The sequence below is a fragment of the Trachemys scripta genome, chromosome 10, assembly GCF_013100865.1.
Source record: "Trachemys scripta elegans isolate TJP31775 chromosome 10, CAS_Tse_1.0, whole genome shotgun sequence".
NCBI classification, from domain to species: domain Eukaryota; kingdom Metazoa; phylum Chordata; order Testudines; family Emydidae; genus Trachemys; species Trachemys scripta.
The window spans coordinates 30266664-30284291 of record NC_048307.1 but is presented as its reverse complement, the minus strand read 5'-3'; the positions used below and the strand labels follow the sequence as shown (position 1 = coordinate 30284291).

At 52.4% G+C, this 17628-nt stretch overlaps 2 protein-coding genes across 4 annotated transcripts in view; one reads left to right on the top strand and one right to left on the bottom strand.

Annotated features, from left to right (window-relative positions):
- Nucleotides 1–17628, bottom strand: part of SEPTIN12 (septin 12) — a 212521-nt gene that overhangs the window by 106208 nt on the left and 88685 nt on the right. Inside the window, exon 3 of one of the 3 annotated variants that reach the window (XM_034784642.1) lies at nucleotides 2906–3078. The exons of the other annotated variants lie outside the window; for them this stretch is intronic. The gene's annotated coding sequence lies outside the window, so the exon portion shown is untranslated. The remainder of the gene's footprint in view (nucleotides 1–2905; nucleotides 3079–17628) is intronic. 3 annotated transcript variants of the gene reach the window in all.
- LOC117883865 (galanin receptor 2a-like) overlaps nucleotides 4296–17628 on the top strand; it is a 30327-nt gene continuing 16994 nt past the window's right edge. The window contains exons 1-2 of the mRNA XM_034783687.1: nucleotides 4296–4394; nucleotides 12248–12648. Coding sequence (XP_034639578.1) covers nucleotides 12275–12648 — 374 coding nt within the window. The 5' untranslated portion in view covers nucleotides 4296–4394; nucleotides 12248–12274. The remainder of the gene's footprint in view (nucleotides 4395–12247; nucleotides 12649–17628) is intronic.

Below are 17628 nucleotides of genomic sequence, written 5' to 3'. Positions count from 1 at the left end.
ATCTAGGTAGTCTGCAGACTGCCTCTGATCATACACTTCCCTACAGAGTCCCCTGCCTGCAAGCAGGACCAGGAAAAAACCCCCTGCATTTTAAGTAGTTTTCAATATACCACACAGGAGGGGACTAACAAATCTGCTGTATTCTGGGTTCTGTTCCTGGTCCTGGATTCCAACTATGTGACTCAAAGATCTCTCTTGATGAGTGGAACCAGAACACGTAATCCAAACAGCCTCGGCCTTTCAGGTAGTTCTGATTTGATTTCAGAGAATTCTTCTGGCGCAACCAAGACACAAAAACATTCAGAATAGGGAGCAAAAGGGAAGAAATATCCAAATTCACTCCCAGTTTGTTCACATTTATACACACTGGGCCCTATTGTGGGGGGGTAAGTGAGAACAGAATTTGGCTAATTAGAAAAATCTATCATCAAAATCTCCAGATTATAAGCAATATGTTGAATCCTTATTGATTTGTATATGGTGCAGTAATATAAGCCAGGTCACAGTATATAATGCAAGAAGAAAATGGCATACAGAGTATAGCTAAGGAGTAATAATTAGGATTTCTGACTTACATCATAATACAGGATAACAAATGTATAAACATTCTATATTCAATTATTCTTAATCAGGTTTATCGGATTCCTTTCCTGTTGAGGGCAGCAAAATAGAGCAACATAAAAAATGACTCTAAATTCAGTTCAGTTTGTTACAATCTGCAAAATGGTTCTTTTTATAAAGCCACCAGATGTGCTCCAAATCAGGCCATTTTCAAACAAAAAATATTTGCATTATAGGCCTGTGGCAATTCCCATGTTTGCATGTGTCTGATGCAAAGAGTAAATGACACTGAAATGTGCTGAAAAGCTAATGTGAAATCAGCCAATCCAAACTTGCGACAGTGCTCCCATTTCAATGCCATGGAAAGCTGTTCGCCAGTTGTGTGCAACAGAGACTTGTGGCTACACAGGAAAGGAGTAAAGTCCTAGGGTGCAATTTTCAAAGCTGAAGAAGGGACTTGGGGCCAAATTTTCAAAGGTATTTAGGTTCCTAAATACCTTTGAAAATCTTCCCCTTGGATACTCAGTTCCCACTGATTTTAATTCAATGCATGGGAACTGTCTACCAAATGAAAAGGCTAATTAGAGACAAAGGATGATGTTGTGATTGAGGCGCTGGGCTAGGACTCAGGAGACCTGGTTTCAGTTCTGGGCACTGTCACAAATTTTGGGGCTGATTTTCAAAGGCATAAATGGGAGCTAGGATGACAGTCCAGAGGGAGTCTGTGCCTTAGTGTCTTTGAAAATTCCCCTCTCTTATTACAGCAGAGTCTAGAGGACACAGTCAGGAATGAACACCCCACTCTGCTAGGCGCTGTACACACACACAATGAAAAGACAAGTCCCTGACCCAGGGGATCTTACCATTTGGAGGAACCTTGGCCAAATCATCTAGGGTGGGCTATTCAAATCAACCTAAGGGAGTTAGGTGCAAGTCCTTTGACATGTACTGAGAGTTGGGTATCTAAGGGTACATCTCCACAGCAGCTGGGAGCATGCTTCCCAGAGTGGGTTGTAGACGGACACGCGCTAGCTCACCTTGAGCTAGTGTGCTAAAAACAGCAGTGTAGCTGCGGCGACACAGGTGGTGGCTGGAACTAGCCACCCAAGTACATACCCAAGGCGTCTGGCAGGTTTGTTCATGGGTGACTAGCTACCCAAACTATTGCAGCCACAGTGCTATGTTTAGTGCTAAATTGAGCACAGCGAACTGACCTACCTTTAGGTTCCTCAGAAAATTCCAGCCTCAATGCTCAGTTCCCCATCAGTCATAATGGGGATAACATGCTTTCCTTGTCCCCACTCTTTGTCTGTCATGTCTCTTTGTCTGTACAGCGCCTAGCACAACGGGGACTTGAGCTTCGCTGGGGGCGGTGGTTGCTACCCTGATTCAAATGGGGAACAATCAGGAGATTTACCCACGGTGAGCACGTTTTACAAACAGCAGAAAGTAAAAATAAATAAGAAAAGAAAATGAAGCTCCAGGGAAAAATCTATCCAAACTGACAAGCAGCCCTTTGAATGCGAATGCGAGCTCCAGCACTGCTCATTACAGGGAAAACCAGACACAAACAGCACTGTTTGCCCAATAGATGAAGAGAATGACAGGCGGCTCAGGGGAGATGAAAGGAACAGACAGGAAACTTTCGCTGCAGCCTATGGATGGGTGCAGGGGAGCGGGGTGTCAGGGAACAGCTCTACTGCTACCGGCTCATAAACAAAACCAGCATTAAACAAAACCCTCTGTAGGCAGGGCAGCACCTGGGTGGGCCACTGTCTTAAACCAAAAGGGAATGGCATTGGGGCCGCTGTTCAGCAGCCCAAAACCAGGCCTGATCCCAGTGAGGCATCTCCAAACGCCAGGAGCAGCCGTGTGTGACACTGCACAGCGATAAGGGAGATGCTTGGGCTGTGCTATTTGAGTGAGTGAAGGAGGGAGAGGGGGAGCCAGGCAGGGCTAGGGAATGCTGGAACAAAGGGATAGCTTACCAGGTGCCCAGGCCTGTGGAGGAACCCTGTCTCCTAATACAAGCCCAAAGGGCAGCCAATGAAACAGAAAGGCAGCACATTCACAGCTGACACAAGGGAATCCTGTTAACACAATGCCTTACTAACCTGTGGAACTCACTGCCACAAAATAGAACTCAGGCGAAGAGCTTAGCCGGATGTGAAACAGCATTATACATGTACATGGATAATGAGAATGCTGCACCCCCTCCTCCCCCAGTTACCTTAGATAGGGAAAAGGAGGCGATAGACTCTGCTGCTTTGGAGCATGAGCTACCTGATGGGGGGGACAGGAAGAAACATTCCCTATTCCATAATTGTGCATTGCAGGGTTTTACCTCTTCTTCTGATGCAGCTGGTGTTGGCCACTGTCACAGACAGGAGACAGGATTAGAAGGATCTTGGCTCTGATCCAGTCTGGCAGCTCCTATGTTCCTCTGAGCCAGGGACAGTCCTGGCTTCATGTCTTGCTGGGGAAGAGTGTGGTGGAAGCCTCTGAGATGCCATCACTCTGCATCGGAAAGCAAATGCTCCATGGGCATGTTGGAGGGCAGCATCCCCAGCCATCCTAAAACAGCCTTTCTCTCAAAGCCACACCCCCCAACTCCTGTCTGATGGAGCGATGAGACGGTGAGGGGGACAGCATCAGATCTCACAGCTCCCCGTCGCAGAGTCCGCCTGCCCTCCCTCCCTAGCCAGGCGCTGCCCCCATCCTCCTTGGCACTGGCCCGGCCTTCACTCTCCAAATACAAGAGGAGGCTTGACATGCCCAACTACCCTGTCTGTACTTCCAAAGAGCACTAGACTTCGCCTTCAATCTCAGCGATCTTGCTTTGGGGAGGATTCTGGAGCCAGACGACAGAGGCCTTGCAAGCTGGGGATTGTTTCAAAGGGAGGGTGCTGCTGGCAGAGTTTGTTTGGGGCAGATCCCAGCTGGGGTGTCATATGCTATCAACATCTGGCAGCTGCAACAGGGACATCTGGGGCCAGCTTTGCAGCTGCCCTTTGCTCTGGCTGTGCCATAAGGAGGGTCTCAGTGAATAGCACCAGCACTGAGAGCCAAGTGCAGAACCAACTCTGCCAGCCTCAGGTCCTCCTTGGGGGAAGGGGATGTGGGGTGGGCTGGAGAAGGCATGGCTGGGGGGGGCCTGCCAATTCTCTTGCAGCCACAACTCCCATGGAAGCCATCGCAGCAAGGGGCTCTGGAGAGGAGGTGGTTCAGGGACGCCCAGCCCTATGCCAGGGTCCAATCCGCCCCTAAGGTTGCCAACCCTCCAGAATTGTCCTGGAGCCTCCAGCAATTAAAGATTAACCTTAAATTAAAGATTATGTCATGTGGTGAAACCAGAATTGGCAACCCTACGCCCTCCACCCCCCCAGAATCGGCCTGTGCTCAGCCCCTGAACTGGCTTTGCCTCCTGGAGAGAGAAAGAGGGAGATTCTGGTCTCAGTTCCCCAGGTGTAAATCCGGAGTGACTCCGCTGAAGTTAATGGGGTTTACACGGTGCTGGGGAGAGCCAACAGCAGAATCTGCCCCACACTCCCCAGGATTGCGCTGGGAGCAGGGCGGAGGGGAGGCTCGATGCCCTTCCCAGCGCAGGGCCAGCCGGCGGGGGCTCGCTGCTGCCACGCGGGACCCGCCTCGAAGGGACGCGCGGCCCCGGCAGGCAGGAGAGAGGGGGCGGAGCGAGAGGCCGGCACGGGAGGGGCTGGGGCGGGCGATGCAGGAGCGGCGTGGCGGGGACCAGCCGCGCAGTGCCAGGGCTGATGCCAGGCGCGCAAGCAGCGCGCTGACCGCCCGCGCCCGCCGCTGCTGCCCGGCTGGAGGTAAGAGCGCGGGGCGGTCCGAGTCCGGGGTCTGTGCTGGGGAGAGCCGGGGAGGACGCCTGGCTCCGGTCCCCAGCTGTGCCACTGCGGGACGGGGCTGGCAGGTGCCCCGGGCGCTGCCTCCAGCCCGCGGCTCCTCGCGGCCCCTGGCTCCAGCCGCGCCCGGGGCTTCCCTTCGCAGCCCCCAGCTTTGCTCCGCGCCTCCCCAGCCTCCGGGCTGCGCGCTTGGAAAGGCGCTGGAGTTATCCCCTGGCGGGCCAGGCTTTGCCGGGGGCTGACTGCGCTCCCCCGGAGCAGAGAACGGGGCTGGTGTCCCATCGGCTGTCAAGAGTTGGAGGACAGGGGCAGAGTACATAGATCCACTCACCCACTCCTCCCCTGCCTGAAGTGAGGCGTTACAGCTGACTTGTAACAGCCCGACCTAGCCCAGAGGTTGCCCCGGTCCTGCCCCCTGCTATTTGGTCCTCCTGGGGCTGCCCAGGGGTGGGTTACCCACAGCACAACACCCCCTTGCCACCCCCGATGAGATCTGACAACACCAGCAGCATTGATAGCCCATGTACCCAGGGGATGGACTCTTGCCAGGACAGCTAGCCAGCCAGCTCCACTTCCAACCCAGGGTTGTGAGCTCAATTCTTGAGGGGGCCATTTAGGGATCAGGGGCAAAAATCTCTCTGGGGATTGGTCCTGCTTTGAGCAGGGGGTTGGACTAGATGACCTCCTGAGGTCCCTTCTAACCCTGATATTCAAGGGACAGGCCGAGGGAGGCTGGGTGGAATAGTCCAAGACTTTTGCAAGCTCTTTAATAGGGGGTGAAGAGACAGAAGTGGCTACAGGATGCCACTGAACTGGGATGATGAGCCACGTGATTGGCCATGGTGCCCTCTGAGGGTGTTCGCAGGAGGCTGGAGAAAGAGACAGATATCTGGTCGGGCAGGGGGTGGATGGGACTGGGGGGATCTTGGCTAGCTGGGGAAGGACTCTGTTCTTGGTGCACTTTAGGACAGGGGTGGGCAAACTTTTTGGCCCGAGGGCCAGATCTGGGTATGGAAATTGTATGGCGAGCCATGAATGCTCATGAAATTGGGGTTGGGGTGTGGGAGGGGGTGCGGGCTCTCGGGTGGGGTTCGAAATGAGGAGTTCGGGGTGCGGGAGGGGGCTCTGGGCTGGGACATGGGGTTGGGATGCGGGGGGGGGGGGTGGGGGCCCTGGCGGGGGGGGGGGGCGGGGGGGGGCGGGTGGGGCAGGAGGGTGCTCGGGGCTAGGACCAAAGGGTTGGGGGGGTGGGAGGGGGATTAGGGCTGGGGCAGGGGATTGGAGTGTGGAAGAGGGTTGGGGTCCCCCCTTTGTCTCCTATGTGGAGGCGCAACCTCTGCATGCTGCTCCATATGCAGGCGCCACCGCTGCAGTTCCCACTGGCCGTGGTACCCGGCCAGTGGGAGCTGCGGGGACGGTGCTTGAGGTGGGGGCAGTGCGTGGAGCCCCCTGGCTGTCCCTACGTGTAGGAGCCGCTGCTTCCGGGAGCCATGTGGAGCCATGGCATGCCTGGAGCAATGTGGGAGGCAAGCCCCTGACCCCGCTCCCTGGCTGGAGTGCTGGAGTAGGGCAAGCCCCCAACCCCGCTCATCGACGGGAGCTTGAGGGCTGGATTAAAACGTCTGAAGGGCTGGATATGGCCCCCAGGCTGCAGTTTGCCCACCCCTGCTTTAGGACAAAGGCTCAGCCTGGGGTACACGGGCCCTTTAGGACTAGGGAGGCAGAAGACCTCATTCCAGGGAGTTGGAATGAACTAAGACCCAGGAAATGGGGGAATTAGCAGTTGGATGGGGGGAACCCCAGGCAGGGCTGGCTTTAGGACTTGCGGGGCCCAATTCCGCGGTCTGTGTCTTCAGCAGCACTGAAGGACCCCCTGCTGCTGAAATGCCGCCAAAGACCCCGGAGCGCTCCCCCGCTGCCGCCAAAATGCCGCCAGAGCGGACCGCCGCCGGGTGAGCCTAAAGCTCGAGGCCCTCTGACCCGTGGGGCCCGATTCCAGGGAATCGGCCTAAAGCCAGCCCTGCCCCAGGACACCGCCCCTTTAAGAGCCTGGGACCACTTCCTCTCTTCGGCTACTGGACCATTTCCTGGGCCTTTGTTCATTCCAGTTCTCTGGAATGGGGTCTTCTGCCCCCTCTACTTTTAAAGGGCCAGTATACACCATTACACTGGGTTATGTGGGGACGTGGCTGTGCAGTATCTTTAGCAGTCTGGGTGAGGGTACAATTGCCATTAAAAATAGCACCCTGATGCTGCAAAAGCAGGAGAAAGAGCCCTGGTTCTGTCAGGGGCTCGAAGGGAGGGGTCAGGGTACTTACTATCCTCTGGGGGCAGAAGGCTCTGCAAAGATGGGAGAAGAGGGCATGCTCCTTCAGTTTAAGGCAAGCCAAGAGTGTATTTGCTGCTGGGTCATGAGAGGAGCGTTTGGGGGGAGGTAGGTGTTTGAGTCAATACTACCTTTTATTATTTTGCTATCCCCATAATAGAACCACCAGTCCCATTTGGGCAGGCACCACCTTTCAGCCACCCGTCACAGTGCTGCACAAAGGTGGGCAAGTGCCATTATCCCCATTCTACAGAGGGGGAAACTGAGTCAGGGGGAAAGTACGTGACTTCCCCCAAAAAAGTCAGTGGCAAAGTCAGAGCTAGAACCCAGGAGTCCTGACACCCTACCCAATGTTGAGGCCATTAGCCCAGAGCGGCACCCTCCTTTCCTTTTCCAACTCTCCCTTCCTCTTACCCTTTCTCCCCCTTCCTCTGTATGCCTCCCTCTCCTACACCTCTGCTGGTTCTGAGGCACCTGTCCTGCTGCTGATCCTGCCCCACTCTCACTGATCCACCTGGCCCCTTGGACAGCCTGCTGCTGCTTGCCCCTCTCCTGAACCAGTAATTGGCTGAACTGACTCCAATGACCCCCGTGCTGGCCTGTGCCAGAGCTGGAGAGGTCCCTTTGCAGCTACATCCTGCTGAATCCAAGAGCTTTCCCCTCATTTTCTCTAATTGCTCCTCCACAGGGCCCTTCCGGGGCCCAGGGATTCATGCTGGGAGGAAGGGCACCTACTGATGCAGAGAGCAGGGCTATGCATCTTCCACGCCCAGCTCCCTGCTCTAGGAAATGGCCTGGGTTGGTGCATCCCTGCACTTTACTCCCCCCACCCCGTAAGGCGCCCCTTAGCTGGCATGGGAAGATCAGGGACCCTTTCCCTTCCCGTCCTGTTGCTCTCTTCCTCTACTGGTCCCTCACTATGGCAGTCAGGACTCCTGGGCTCTGTTCCTAACTCTGCCATTCACTCAGTGGGCAGCCAGGGGCATGTCACGTCACCCCTTGATGCCTCCATTGCCACACTTGTAAAATGGAGACAATGGGGACTCCTGGAGGCTCCAGTACCACGGTAAGGTGCTCCAGACAGTATCCCCCATAGAGACATGATCTGCCTGTGGCTCCGGATCCCCCTTCTCTCTGTTCATTTCTCTCCCGTCCCTCCCACTTCTCCATTCAGGCATAGCTGTGCTTGCTGTCAGAACCAAGTGCAGGCACGGCCACACCCAACCTACTAAAGCCATTAATCAGACGTGGGTGGTGTGAAAACCGCTTCACCCAAATCCCCTCGAAGCAGCACGTGGAAGGATGGGCTGGTGATTGGGGTGCTAGAGGGAGACCTGGGCTTAATTCTCTGCTCTGCCACAGACTCCATGTGGGTGGGTCACTTAGGTGGGTCACTTAGTCTCTTTGGTGGGACAGATCAGTATTGCCCCAAATGAGGTGCTAATTAGTATCTGGACCACTGGGCTGGGGGGTGAGGGAGGAAGGGTACCTGGATATTGAAAAGGATTTAAGGGGTTGGGGGGGTGTGGCCATGGCCACTGCCACCGGGGGCGGGGGGGCACATGAAATGTCTGGGCACATGCTGATACAGTTGATTTCTGGAGTTCTGGCTAAGAGCTGTAAACTGGGCTCTGATTTTGCTAATAACCCTGCTCAGAAGCGTGTATACGGGGCCAGGTGTGGCTCTCAGTCACTGCAATGTAAACACACAGGACTGCTACTGTCTCTGGATTTACACAGGTGGAAGGACAGTCAGAATCTGACCCATTCTAAGTAAATATAGAGGAGGATGAGATAACTGGGAGCCGGCTGCATCCTCTCCCTCACAGGGCTGCACCGTGGAGTTACCGTTTTATGGAGAAACTCCATTGAGGACAAGTGTGAAACCAGCATGAGCCCGTCACCCCGCGTGAGATGAGAATGTTACACCAGAGAGTGACAGGGCCACACCCCTTCACCTCTCCACCGCCAGGACAATAGCTATTGCTGGTGCCCAAATCTTCTGGCGCTGTGACCATATCCCCCCTCAATTGAGATCTCTGTAAATTCATGCTGGTCCGTGCCCGCTTGCTCTGCTAGGGCTGTGCATGCGATGGAAGCACCCACAGCTGTAACAAGCTCCTACTCTGCCAGTTTAATTGGCTTTGTTCATGCAGGGAGATCACACTGAGCACAAATAAGGGGGCCTAGTTTTTAGCACTGGCCATCCTGTCTTTGCAAGTCTCTCGCTCCAGCTGATCTCGCCTCCCCGAGTCTCAAATTCATTCATCTCAGCCTTTTTAAAAACCAGAAGTGCCTGAACTTGGACCCGGTGCCTTTGTATGAGAGCCAATTTCACAGGGGCTCAGGGCGAAAAGCTTCATGTTCAAATCATCAGCTCTGGAGCCCTCGTTGGGAGATTTCTTCCCACTCCACCCATTCCTGGCATGAACACACTGGAGCTGGCTGAAGTTTCTTGAACTAAACTTTTTTATTTTTGCTCCCCCGCCCAAAAAAATAAAAACATAAAAAAGAGCCAGTTCAGGTTGACTGAAACATTTCGCAGATTTGTATCAAATTTGCTGAATTGTTGAGCCAAAAAAAAAAAAAAATCCCCATAGCGTCTGAACATTTTGATTTTCAATTCATAACGATTTTGTTTTGAATTTTACTTTGATTTTGGGTTTTTTTAAGTTAAAAAACCTCAAAAACTGCATGAAACGTTGTGTGTGGTGGTTTGAATGAAGTATTTTGTTTGATCCAAAACAAATTTTCTCTCAATGTTTTGGGGCCACCAATGAATTGAAGAAACTCAGTTGCTTGCATAGCTCTAGCACCAACTGACATTTCAAAGGAACATCTGCACATGCCCATGAGTGTATCCCAGCTGCCCTCATGCATGGGCACTGACTTTTGTTTTTGCCGGTGGGTGCTCTTCTCTGCCCCCTCCCTTCCCCCCCTTGCGAGAGGTGGCGGGATCTCGGGGAGAAGAGATTGAGCGGGGGATGGGCTTCCAGGCAGAGCTCTGGGGGAATGGGGGGAAAGAGGCTGAGTGGGGTCAGAGCACCCACGCAGTCAGCACCTATGACCTTGTGGGTCAGTGTAAGGGATCGAATCCAGGACCTCAAGTGCTAAAACCATGAGCCTTTAGCATGTGAGCTAAAGGAGTAGCTCCTTTAGTGAATACATATCCTAGGCTTTTATCCTTTGTGCACCAGCCACTAGCGAAGGACTCATCATTCACTGAAGAGGAGGTTACAGGTGCATGCCACAAACAAACATGGGGCATGCTCACATTCATGTCTAGGTCTTTCTGTCTCAGAGATTTGTACCAGTGTAACTACTTCACTGATGCATTCCTGCAAACCCAGTGTAAACGTGCTGTGCCGCTGTGAAACGGGGCTCACTCTGGTTTCAAACAGCTTCATTGGTGTGGCTACACCTGTACAATTATCCACAGTATAGACCGGGATGGCCAAACTCATTGGCCCTCCGAGCAGCATACGACAATCTTCAGAGTTCAAGAGCCAGAGCACGCCTGCCAGGAGTCGGGGCTTCAGCTCCACTCCTGCTGAAGCCTTGAGCCCCGGCAGATGCGCCTTGCAGGGCAGCTGCGCCCTGCAGGGCTGAAGCCCCAAGACCTTCCTCCCCACTGGACAGATGCCACTACCCCACCATCCCACTGCAAGGCAGAGGTTCTGATCTCTCCTCCTCCCCCTCCCCCCCCCGGTCTGGTAGGCGGAGAATGGGGGGGGGGGCGGAGGAGGCTTGCAAGCCACAGTTAGGCCACCCCTGGTATAGACAAAGCCACATCTGCCTTTCCTTCAACACGCACAGCCAGTGAGAGCGGCAGATACAGTCCTATGCTTTTCTGTGCTGATGCTGTTCCCCAGGTGGGGGCAGCAACACTTCAGATAGTCCTAGCGCCTTCCCCGGAAAGAAACCTTGACAGCTCATTAATTCCCTGAGCGAGGGAGAGAAAACAATGGAGAGCTCTTGACTCTCTGCAGAATTGACAGACAGGACACCCTACCTATTGGGAATGAGATAAAGGTGGGAGACATGCTGTTGCTGCAAACAAGTGTACTGGTACAAACGGTTGCAGAAAGGAGATAAAGGGAGTTTATGAGTTTGAAATAAGGACTACTGTGTTTGCAAAGCGTGTCCTTGCAGGCTTCCCCCAGCTCCAGCGAGGAAGGACAAGTGGATACATTTTCTTTGCAGAAAGCCTCCCACTTTAATAAGTATAGGAGATCAGTTTGTGAGATTTCAAGCTTCTGGACTTAAATGCCAAACCTTAATCCAGAAGCACATGTGCATGTTTCCAAGTACTATCTGCACAGCACGGACACATTCCATTCTCATCATCACTCGTCAGGTCTGGGGGCTTATTTGAATCTCAAATAAATTCCCAGTCATTATGGCTGTGCAGAAACCCTTCCAAAGGAGCCTGGTGCAATGCTGTGCAGCCAGACAACCTCTGAGGCGTGAGCTGCCCTCTTTAGTGCAACCATTAACTCTGAAACCTAACGATCGCGTTAAATAGCAACATGGTTGACTACTGCACTGCTGGTCCCTTTAGCAGAAACATCTCCCTACTCTGGGATAGGATAGAGGGCCTCCATTTCACCCCACTCCCACACACCCCCGTCAGATCTCTTAGGGGAATCAATCCCCGGGCCCTCACCCCTTCCAGTTAGATGGTCCAATTCCCATACACAATGTTACGCTTTCAGGCTAAGTGACCTGTTTTAGAGGCAGGGAAACCACACAAAACACAAACAAGAAGAGCAAAGTTGCCATGTGTGAGAGAGCGAGCGCCCATGCCTCTATACCACACTGCATTGGCTCAGAGCTGCCCCGACGGACAAGCCAACTCCTTTACATCCACGGTCGGAGAGAAGCATTTATAGCCCTGTGTTTTGTGGCACTAGTTAATCTAGCAGAGCAGGGGTTGGGGAGGAGGAAAACCACACTGTGTATTTATATCGTATAATAAAACTCCCTGGCTTTGCGAGTGTGTTGATTTACCACGAGAGTCTCATTGCTGGAGTGAGAATGCTGCTCTCCTGTAATCAGTCAGGCTGTCTGGGAGGAAGCGCTGCTGCAGAGGCCAGTGTGCGTAGTTCCCAGCTACTCCATTCCAGAACAGGAGAGCCCTGCTTTATTTGTGCTGGGGGCAGGCAGGGCTCCCCAAGGAGACAGTCTCTCCCTCGCTGTCTTTCCAGGAGTGCACCCGGGTGCGTGCTGCAGCTTGATCCCGGATTCAGAGGCATAGGGGGAGGAACTGAGAGCAGAGGCTCGGAGACACTGGCTTTGGTAAGACAGAGCCCAGTCTCATGCTGTGTGTTCCCCGAGCCAATAGTAACTAGCAGATTCTGCTGAAGAGCACTTGGCCATAGAGTTGTTAATGGGCTCTCATCCTCCCAGTCCAGTCAGACAGAGTCAAGGGCTCTGGCTACTCTCTTCCTCATTAAGATCTCTTCCCTTTCTCTCCCTCTGCACCCACCAGGTGACCTGCATCTCCCCTGAAGGCAGGATGACAGAGCACGAGGACTTTGCCAGCCTGGCTGGGTACTGGAACGCCTCGGACAGCTCTCAGTTCAGCCCCGCCAGTGTCATCATCCCTGTGGTCTTCTCCCTCATCTTCCTCCTGGGCACAGTGGGCAACAGCTTGGTGCTGGCGGTGCTGCTGCGCAACGGCCAGATGGGCCACAACACTACCAACGTCTTCATCCTCAACCTCAGCCTGGCCGACTTCTTCTTCATCATCTTCTGTGTCCCCTTCCAGGCCACCATCTACTCGCTGGAGGGCTGGGTCTTCGGCTCCTTCATGTGCAAGGCCGTCCACTTCTTCATCTACCTCACTATGTATGCCAGCAGTTTCACGCTGGCTGCCGTCTCAGTGGACAGGTAAGCAAGGCTGAAACCTGCCCTGGGGTTGTTGGGCCCTACCAGATGCCCTGTGCCTGGCCTCAGGAGCTGGGAGGCTCAGAGAATGGGGAAAAGGTCAAACCCAGCTTGCACCAGTAATGACCTAACGCTGTCCCTATGTGGTCTGTGCCAAAAGGGTTGGAGGGACTTAGTACAGTTCCTGTTAGGTGTCTCCTTCACAACCCATGTTCTTACAGGCCAAGGAGACGGAGCCACTGCACTCTCTACCCTAGATGTGGCCCTGCCAGGTCAGCTGGGTAGGGAAGCTTGTGTTGCCACTGCCTGTGTTTGTCTAGAGGAAGGATGGTCTAGTGATTAGGACACTAGCCTGGAATGTGGAGGACTGGATTCAATTCCTCGCTCTGCCACAGACTCCATGTGTGACCTTGGGCAAATCACTTAGCCCCTCTGTGCCTCAGTTTCCCCATCTGTGCAATGGGATAATAGCAGTGCCCTCCTTCACAGGATAAATACATGAAAGTGTGTGAGGTACTCAGCTAAGATGGTATTAGGGGCCAGATAAAGTGCCTAAGATAGATAGATTCTAGCTCTGTGGGTTAATAGAGGACTTGCCTTTCCACCGCTGTCAGACCATCACTGAAACACACTGACGAACGATCAGTTTAGAAGCCCCAAGATTTGTGCCAATAATACATTGCATACATGGTGCATTCAAACTGGGGGCCAAGCTCAGTTCCTGGTGTAATCAGCAATGACTCAGTTGTCTCCAGTGCAGGTGTGCCTGCTTATAACAGGGCCAAATCTGGCCCTAGCTCTGTATAATAGGGGACGCAGTGTCATATCACAAAAATATTAGTCCAGATCCTTAGCTGGAGTAAGGCAGCCAAGCTCCCCTGACATTAGCAGAGTGATGCTGATTTACACTAGCTAGGGATCTGGCCCATTCTGCCTTAAATGCAATTCAGTGTGTGCGTTCAATGCAGAATTCTGAAAGCAAGTTTTGGTTCATGCTGCCTATTGGACCCTGATTCTGATTTCATGTGGACATTCAGCAACATAGCTCTATGGACTGCAGCTGAGCTATTCCTCGTGTGCACCTGTGTAGCAGATCAGAATCAGGTCAACTGGTTTGCGAGAGGACATCTGCCCAGTTTTGGCTGCGCTGCCCCGACTTCACCCTTACATGCAAATCAGTGGGGGAAGTACATGTTCTGCCCATGGATCATGCTTTGGCTTGGTTGGATCACCTCATTTTTCCTGTTTGTTACACTCACTGCTGGTGGGGTAAGGATGGCAAATTACCCCTGTGATTAAGAAACCCACATCGATATCAGGGACTGAAGATAGAAAGGCATCAAGAGTCCTGCAGACAATACATCGATTGGTGCTGTATAAATACTTACAGATCGATCGAGCTAGTCCATGCCTCAGTTTCCCTATCTGTAAAATGGAAATAATGATACTGAACTTCTTTGTAAAGCACGCAGAGATCTACTGATCTCTATAAAAGCTATATTCTATATTCAGGTAATTAATGACTATTCCTATCTTACCTTACATATCACCTCTCTTTCTGAATGGTCCCAAAGTATTTCCCAAGTTATATAGGAAAAAGCACCATTACTAATCAATTGGAGTTCTTTGAGGAGGTCAACCAACAGGTGGACAAGGGTGATTCAGTGGATGTAGCGTACTTGGACTTTCAGAAAGCCTTTGACAAGGACCAAAGGCTCTTAAACGAAGTAAGCAGTCATGGGATAAGAGGGAAAGTCCTCTCATGGATCAGTAGCTGGTTAAAAGATAGGAAACAAAGGGTCAGTTTTCACAGTGGAGAGAGGTAAATAATGGGGTCTCCCAAGGATCTGTATTTGGACCTATGCTGTTCAACATACTCATAAACTATCTGGAAAAACGGGTGAACAGTGAGGTGAACAAGTTTGCAGATGATACAAAATTACTCAAGATAATTAAGTCCAAAGCTGATTGGAAAGAGTTACAAAGGGATCTCACAAAACTGGATGACGGAGTAACTAAATGGCAGATGAAATTCAAAGCAATGCACATTGGAAAACATAATCCCAACTATACATACAAAATGATAGGGTCTAAATGAGCTGTTACCACTCTAGAAAGAGATCTTGGAGTCACTGTGGATAGTTCTCTGAAAATATCCACTCAATGTGCAGTGACAGTCGAAAAAGCTACTGGGATGTTAGGAAGTTTAGGAAAGGGATAGAGAAGACAGAAAGTATCATAATGCCACTCTATGACCTTGAATACTCTGTGCAGTTCTGGTCGCCCCATCTCAAAAAAGATTGATTAGAATTGGAAAAAGTACAAAGAAAGGCAACAAAATGATAGGGGAATGGAACAGTTTCCACCTGAGACGAGAGTAAAAAGACTGGGACTGTTCATCTTAGAAAAGAGACAACCAAGGGGGGATATGTAGGAGAACCAGGGGTCACCCAATGATATTAATAGTCAGGTTTACAACAAACATAAGGAAGTACTTCTTCACACAACACACAATCAACCTGTGGAACTCGTTGCCGGGGAGGTTGTGAAGACCACAAGTATAATTGGGTTAAAAAAAGAATTAGGTAAATTCCTGGAGAAGAGGTTCATCAATGGCTGTTAGCCAAGATGGTCAGGGACACAGCCCCATGCTCTGGATGTCCCTAAGCCCCTGACTACTTAGGGGACTTGGTGATAGGGGATGGATCATTTGATGAACTGCCCTGTTCAGTTCATTCCCTCAGAAGCATCTGGCACTGGCCACTGTCAGAAGACAGGATACTGGGCTAGATGGACCATTGGTCTGACCCAGTATGGCCATTCTTATGTCCACTTCACTCACCACTGAAATAGCACCCCTTCTATAGGAATGCCCTCAGCAGTTATTGGTATTACTGTAGTGCCAGAAACCTAGTTAGGGACCAGGATCCCATTGTGCTAGGTGCTGTCTGGGAGTAAGAAGAGAAGAATAGCATCCCCAACTGAAAAGCCAAGGGGCATTAAGATAGCCCAGAACTGGACCAGGACCTCAGGGACACAGCCCCAGCACTCCTGAGAAAGAGGCTGAGAGAACTTTGATAATCAAATGTAGCCAGGTGCTTAGTTTTATATCAGATAGTGGCTGATAAATCACTAGGACCGCTTCCCACAGCACTTATTGTGAGTTATCTTTGGAGGTCTCACACCCAAGTACTGGCTCAAAGCTGACCCCAGATAGCTTGTGAGATCAGACTGAAGCCTAACATGAGGGGATATGGCTCATGGTACTTCACTGCAGATGGAACGTAAGAGTTCAAGGAGTTGCAGTGGGAGACAGCATCTCTTCAGCTAGCTCAGAACCAGGGACAGTCTCTTAAAATCCCTAGAGCTCCCCAGCGTGCCCCCTGGCACAGCGTTCTGCCCACCTGGTTTCAGGTTATTCTCCACCTCTCCTGCTACATAGTGTTGCTGCTGAAGAATGTTGCTGTGTTCCACCCTAGAGGTGGCTGCACTTCAGCGCAGGATGAAGCCATCCTTGTACCTTGTCTGGGAAATGCTTTTGTAGCTTTCCAGATGGACGGTACAGCAGAGACAAGCTACCGTACTGCTTGGAGTGACCCTTTGTGCTGGAGTTATTGTCCTTGGCTGTCGGCTGTGCTCTGTTGCCAAGGATGAACTCCTAAGGCACAGCACGTGGCAATGAGCATCGGCCCCTGTTTGACGAGGACAGGCTTAGACTGGAGCAGTGAAGGGCTTGTGCCTGCATTGACAGCTACTCCCCTTCCCCGCAGTCTCCTGTCCACAAGTTTCAGCTAGGATCCCAGCTGTCTTCCTTCCTAGCTGTCACCCACACCAGAGACCCTGCAGGGACTGTCATACTGAATATGTTTCAGCTCTCCTGGGGTGCTGCAGACAGATGTTCCCACTCGCCTGCTCTCCCTGCTGATGCGTGTGCGGGAGCCGAGCACAGCGCTCCTCCTGCATGCCGCTCTAGTCTCTCAGCCTCCCGGCGCTTGCTGGAGAGCCAGGAGCAGCACTGTGCATTGTGTGGTTTAACCTGGAGGTGCACTGGCATAGCGCCAGGGGAGAACAGACAGGCAGCAAACTGCCGCTAGGACATTTATCGGCCCCAGAAACCAGCCCAACACCGAGAGGAAGAGTCATCGTTTCTGGCACCTCCAGCGCCCCTCCTCTGGGCCAGCGTAGTCAAGATCCCAGTGAGCAGATCTGCCTACCTCTGGGCCAGATCCAAACCCCATGGAAATCAATGGAACGACTCCCATTGACCTCCCAGGGCTGTTGATTGCGACCCCTATCCCTACACCCATCCCATCCTTGGCTTGTCCAAGAACGCAAGGACCCGAAGGCCTCAAACCAAGGTTCAGAGCTGGGCCTGAGTTTGATCAGATCCCAGCCTCATTCTCAGCCAGGCAAAGGCACAATCTCTTCCTTTCAGCAGAGGAAGGACCCTGTGTCAGCATGGGCTGCCACGTGAGGGGTTTGAGGCCGGGACCTGTGTTTGGTCCTGCCCTCCCCTGCTCCAGCTGGGTGTGGGAGAGCCATGGAGGGAACATGCTCCATCCCTGGGAATAGGGAGCATTGTGTGTGACTCCTGAGTGGCCTCCCCAACCTCACCTCTCCGGCCAGTGCTCAGGGAACTAGGCCGAGCCCTCTTTGTCTGGAGGGAGGGGAAGGGACCTGGGTTAGAAAAATACGGCTGTCCAGGAAGAATCCCACTAGGAATCAAAATGCTGCCCTACACAGGGCCGTATTCTGAATGGGTTAAGAGGGTTTGGCAGGGCGAGGCCCCTTCCTTAGTGATGTCGCACGCATTTGCTGAGGCTGGATGTAGGCAGAAGGGGAGAGAGGGAACCACTGCCACAGGACAGCAGGAATCCCACAGTGACTGCGTGTCCAAGGCAGAGTCCTCTGCACCTAGGGTTACCATTCGTCCGGATTTACCCGGACATGTCCTCCTTTTTGTGCTAAAAATAGCGTCCGGGG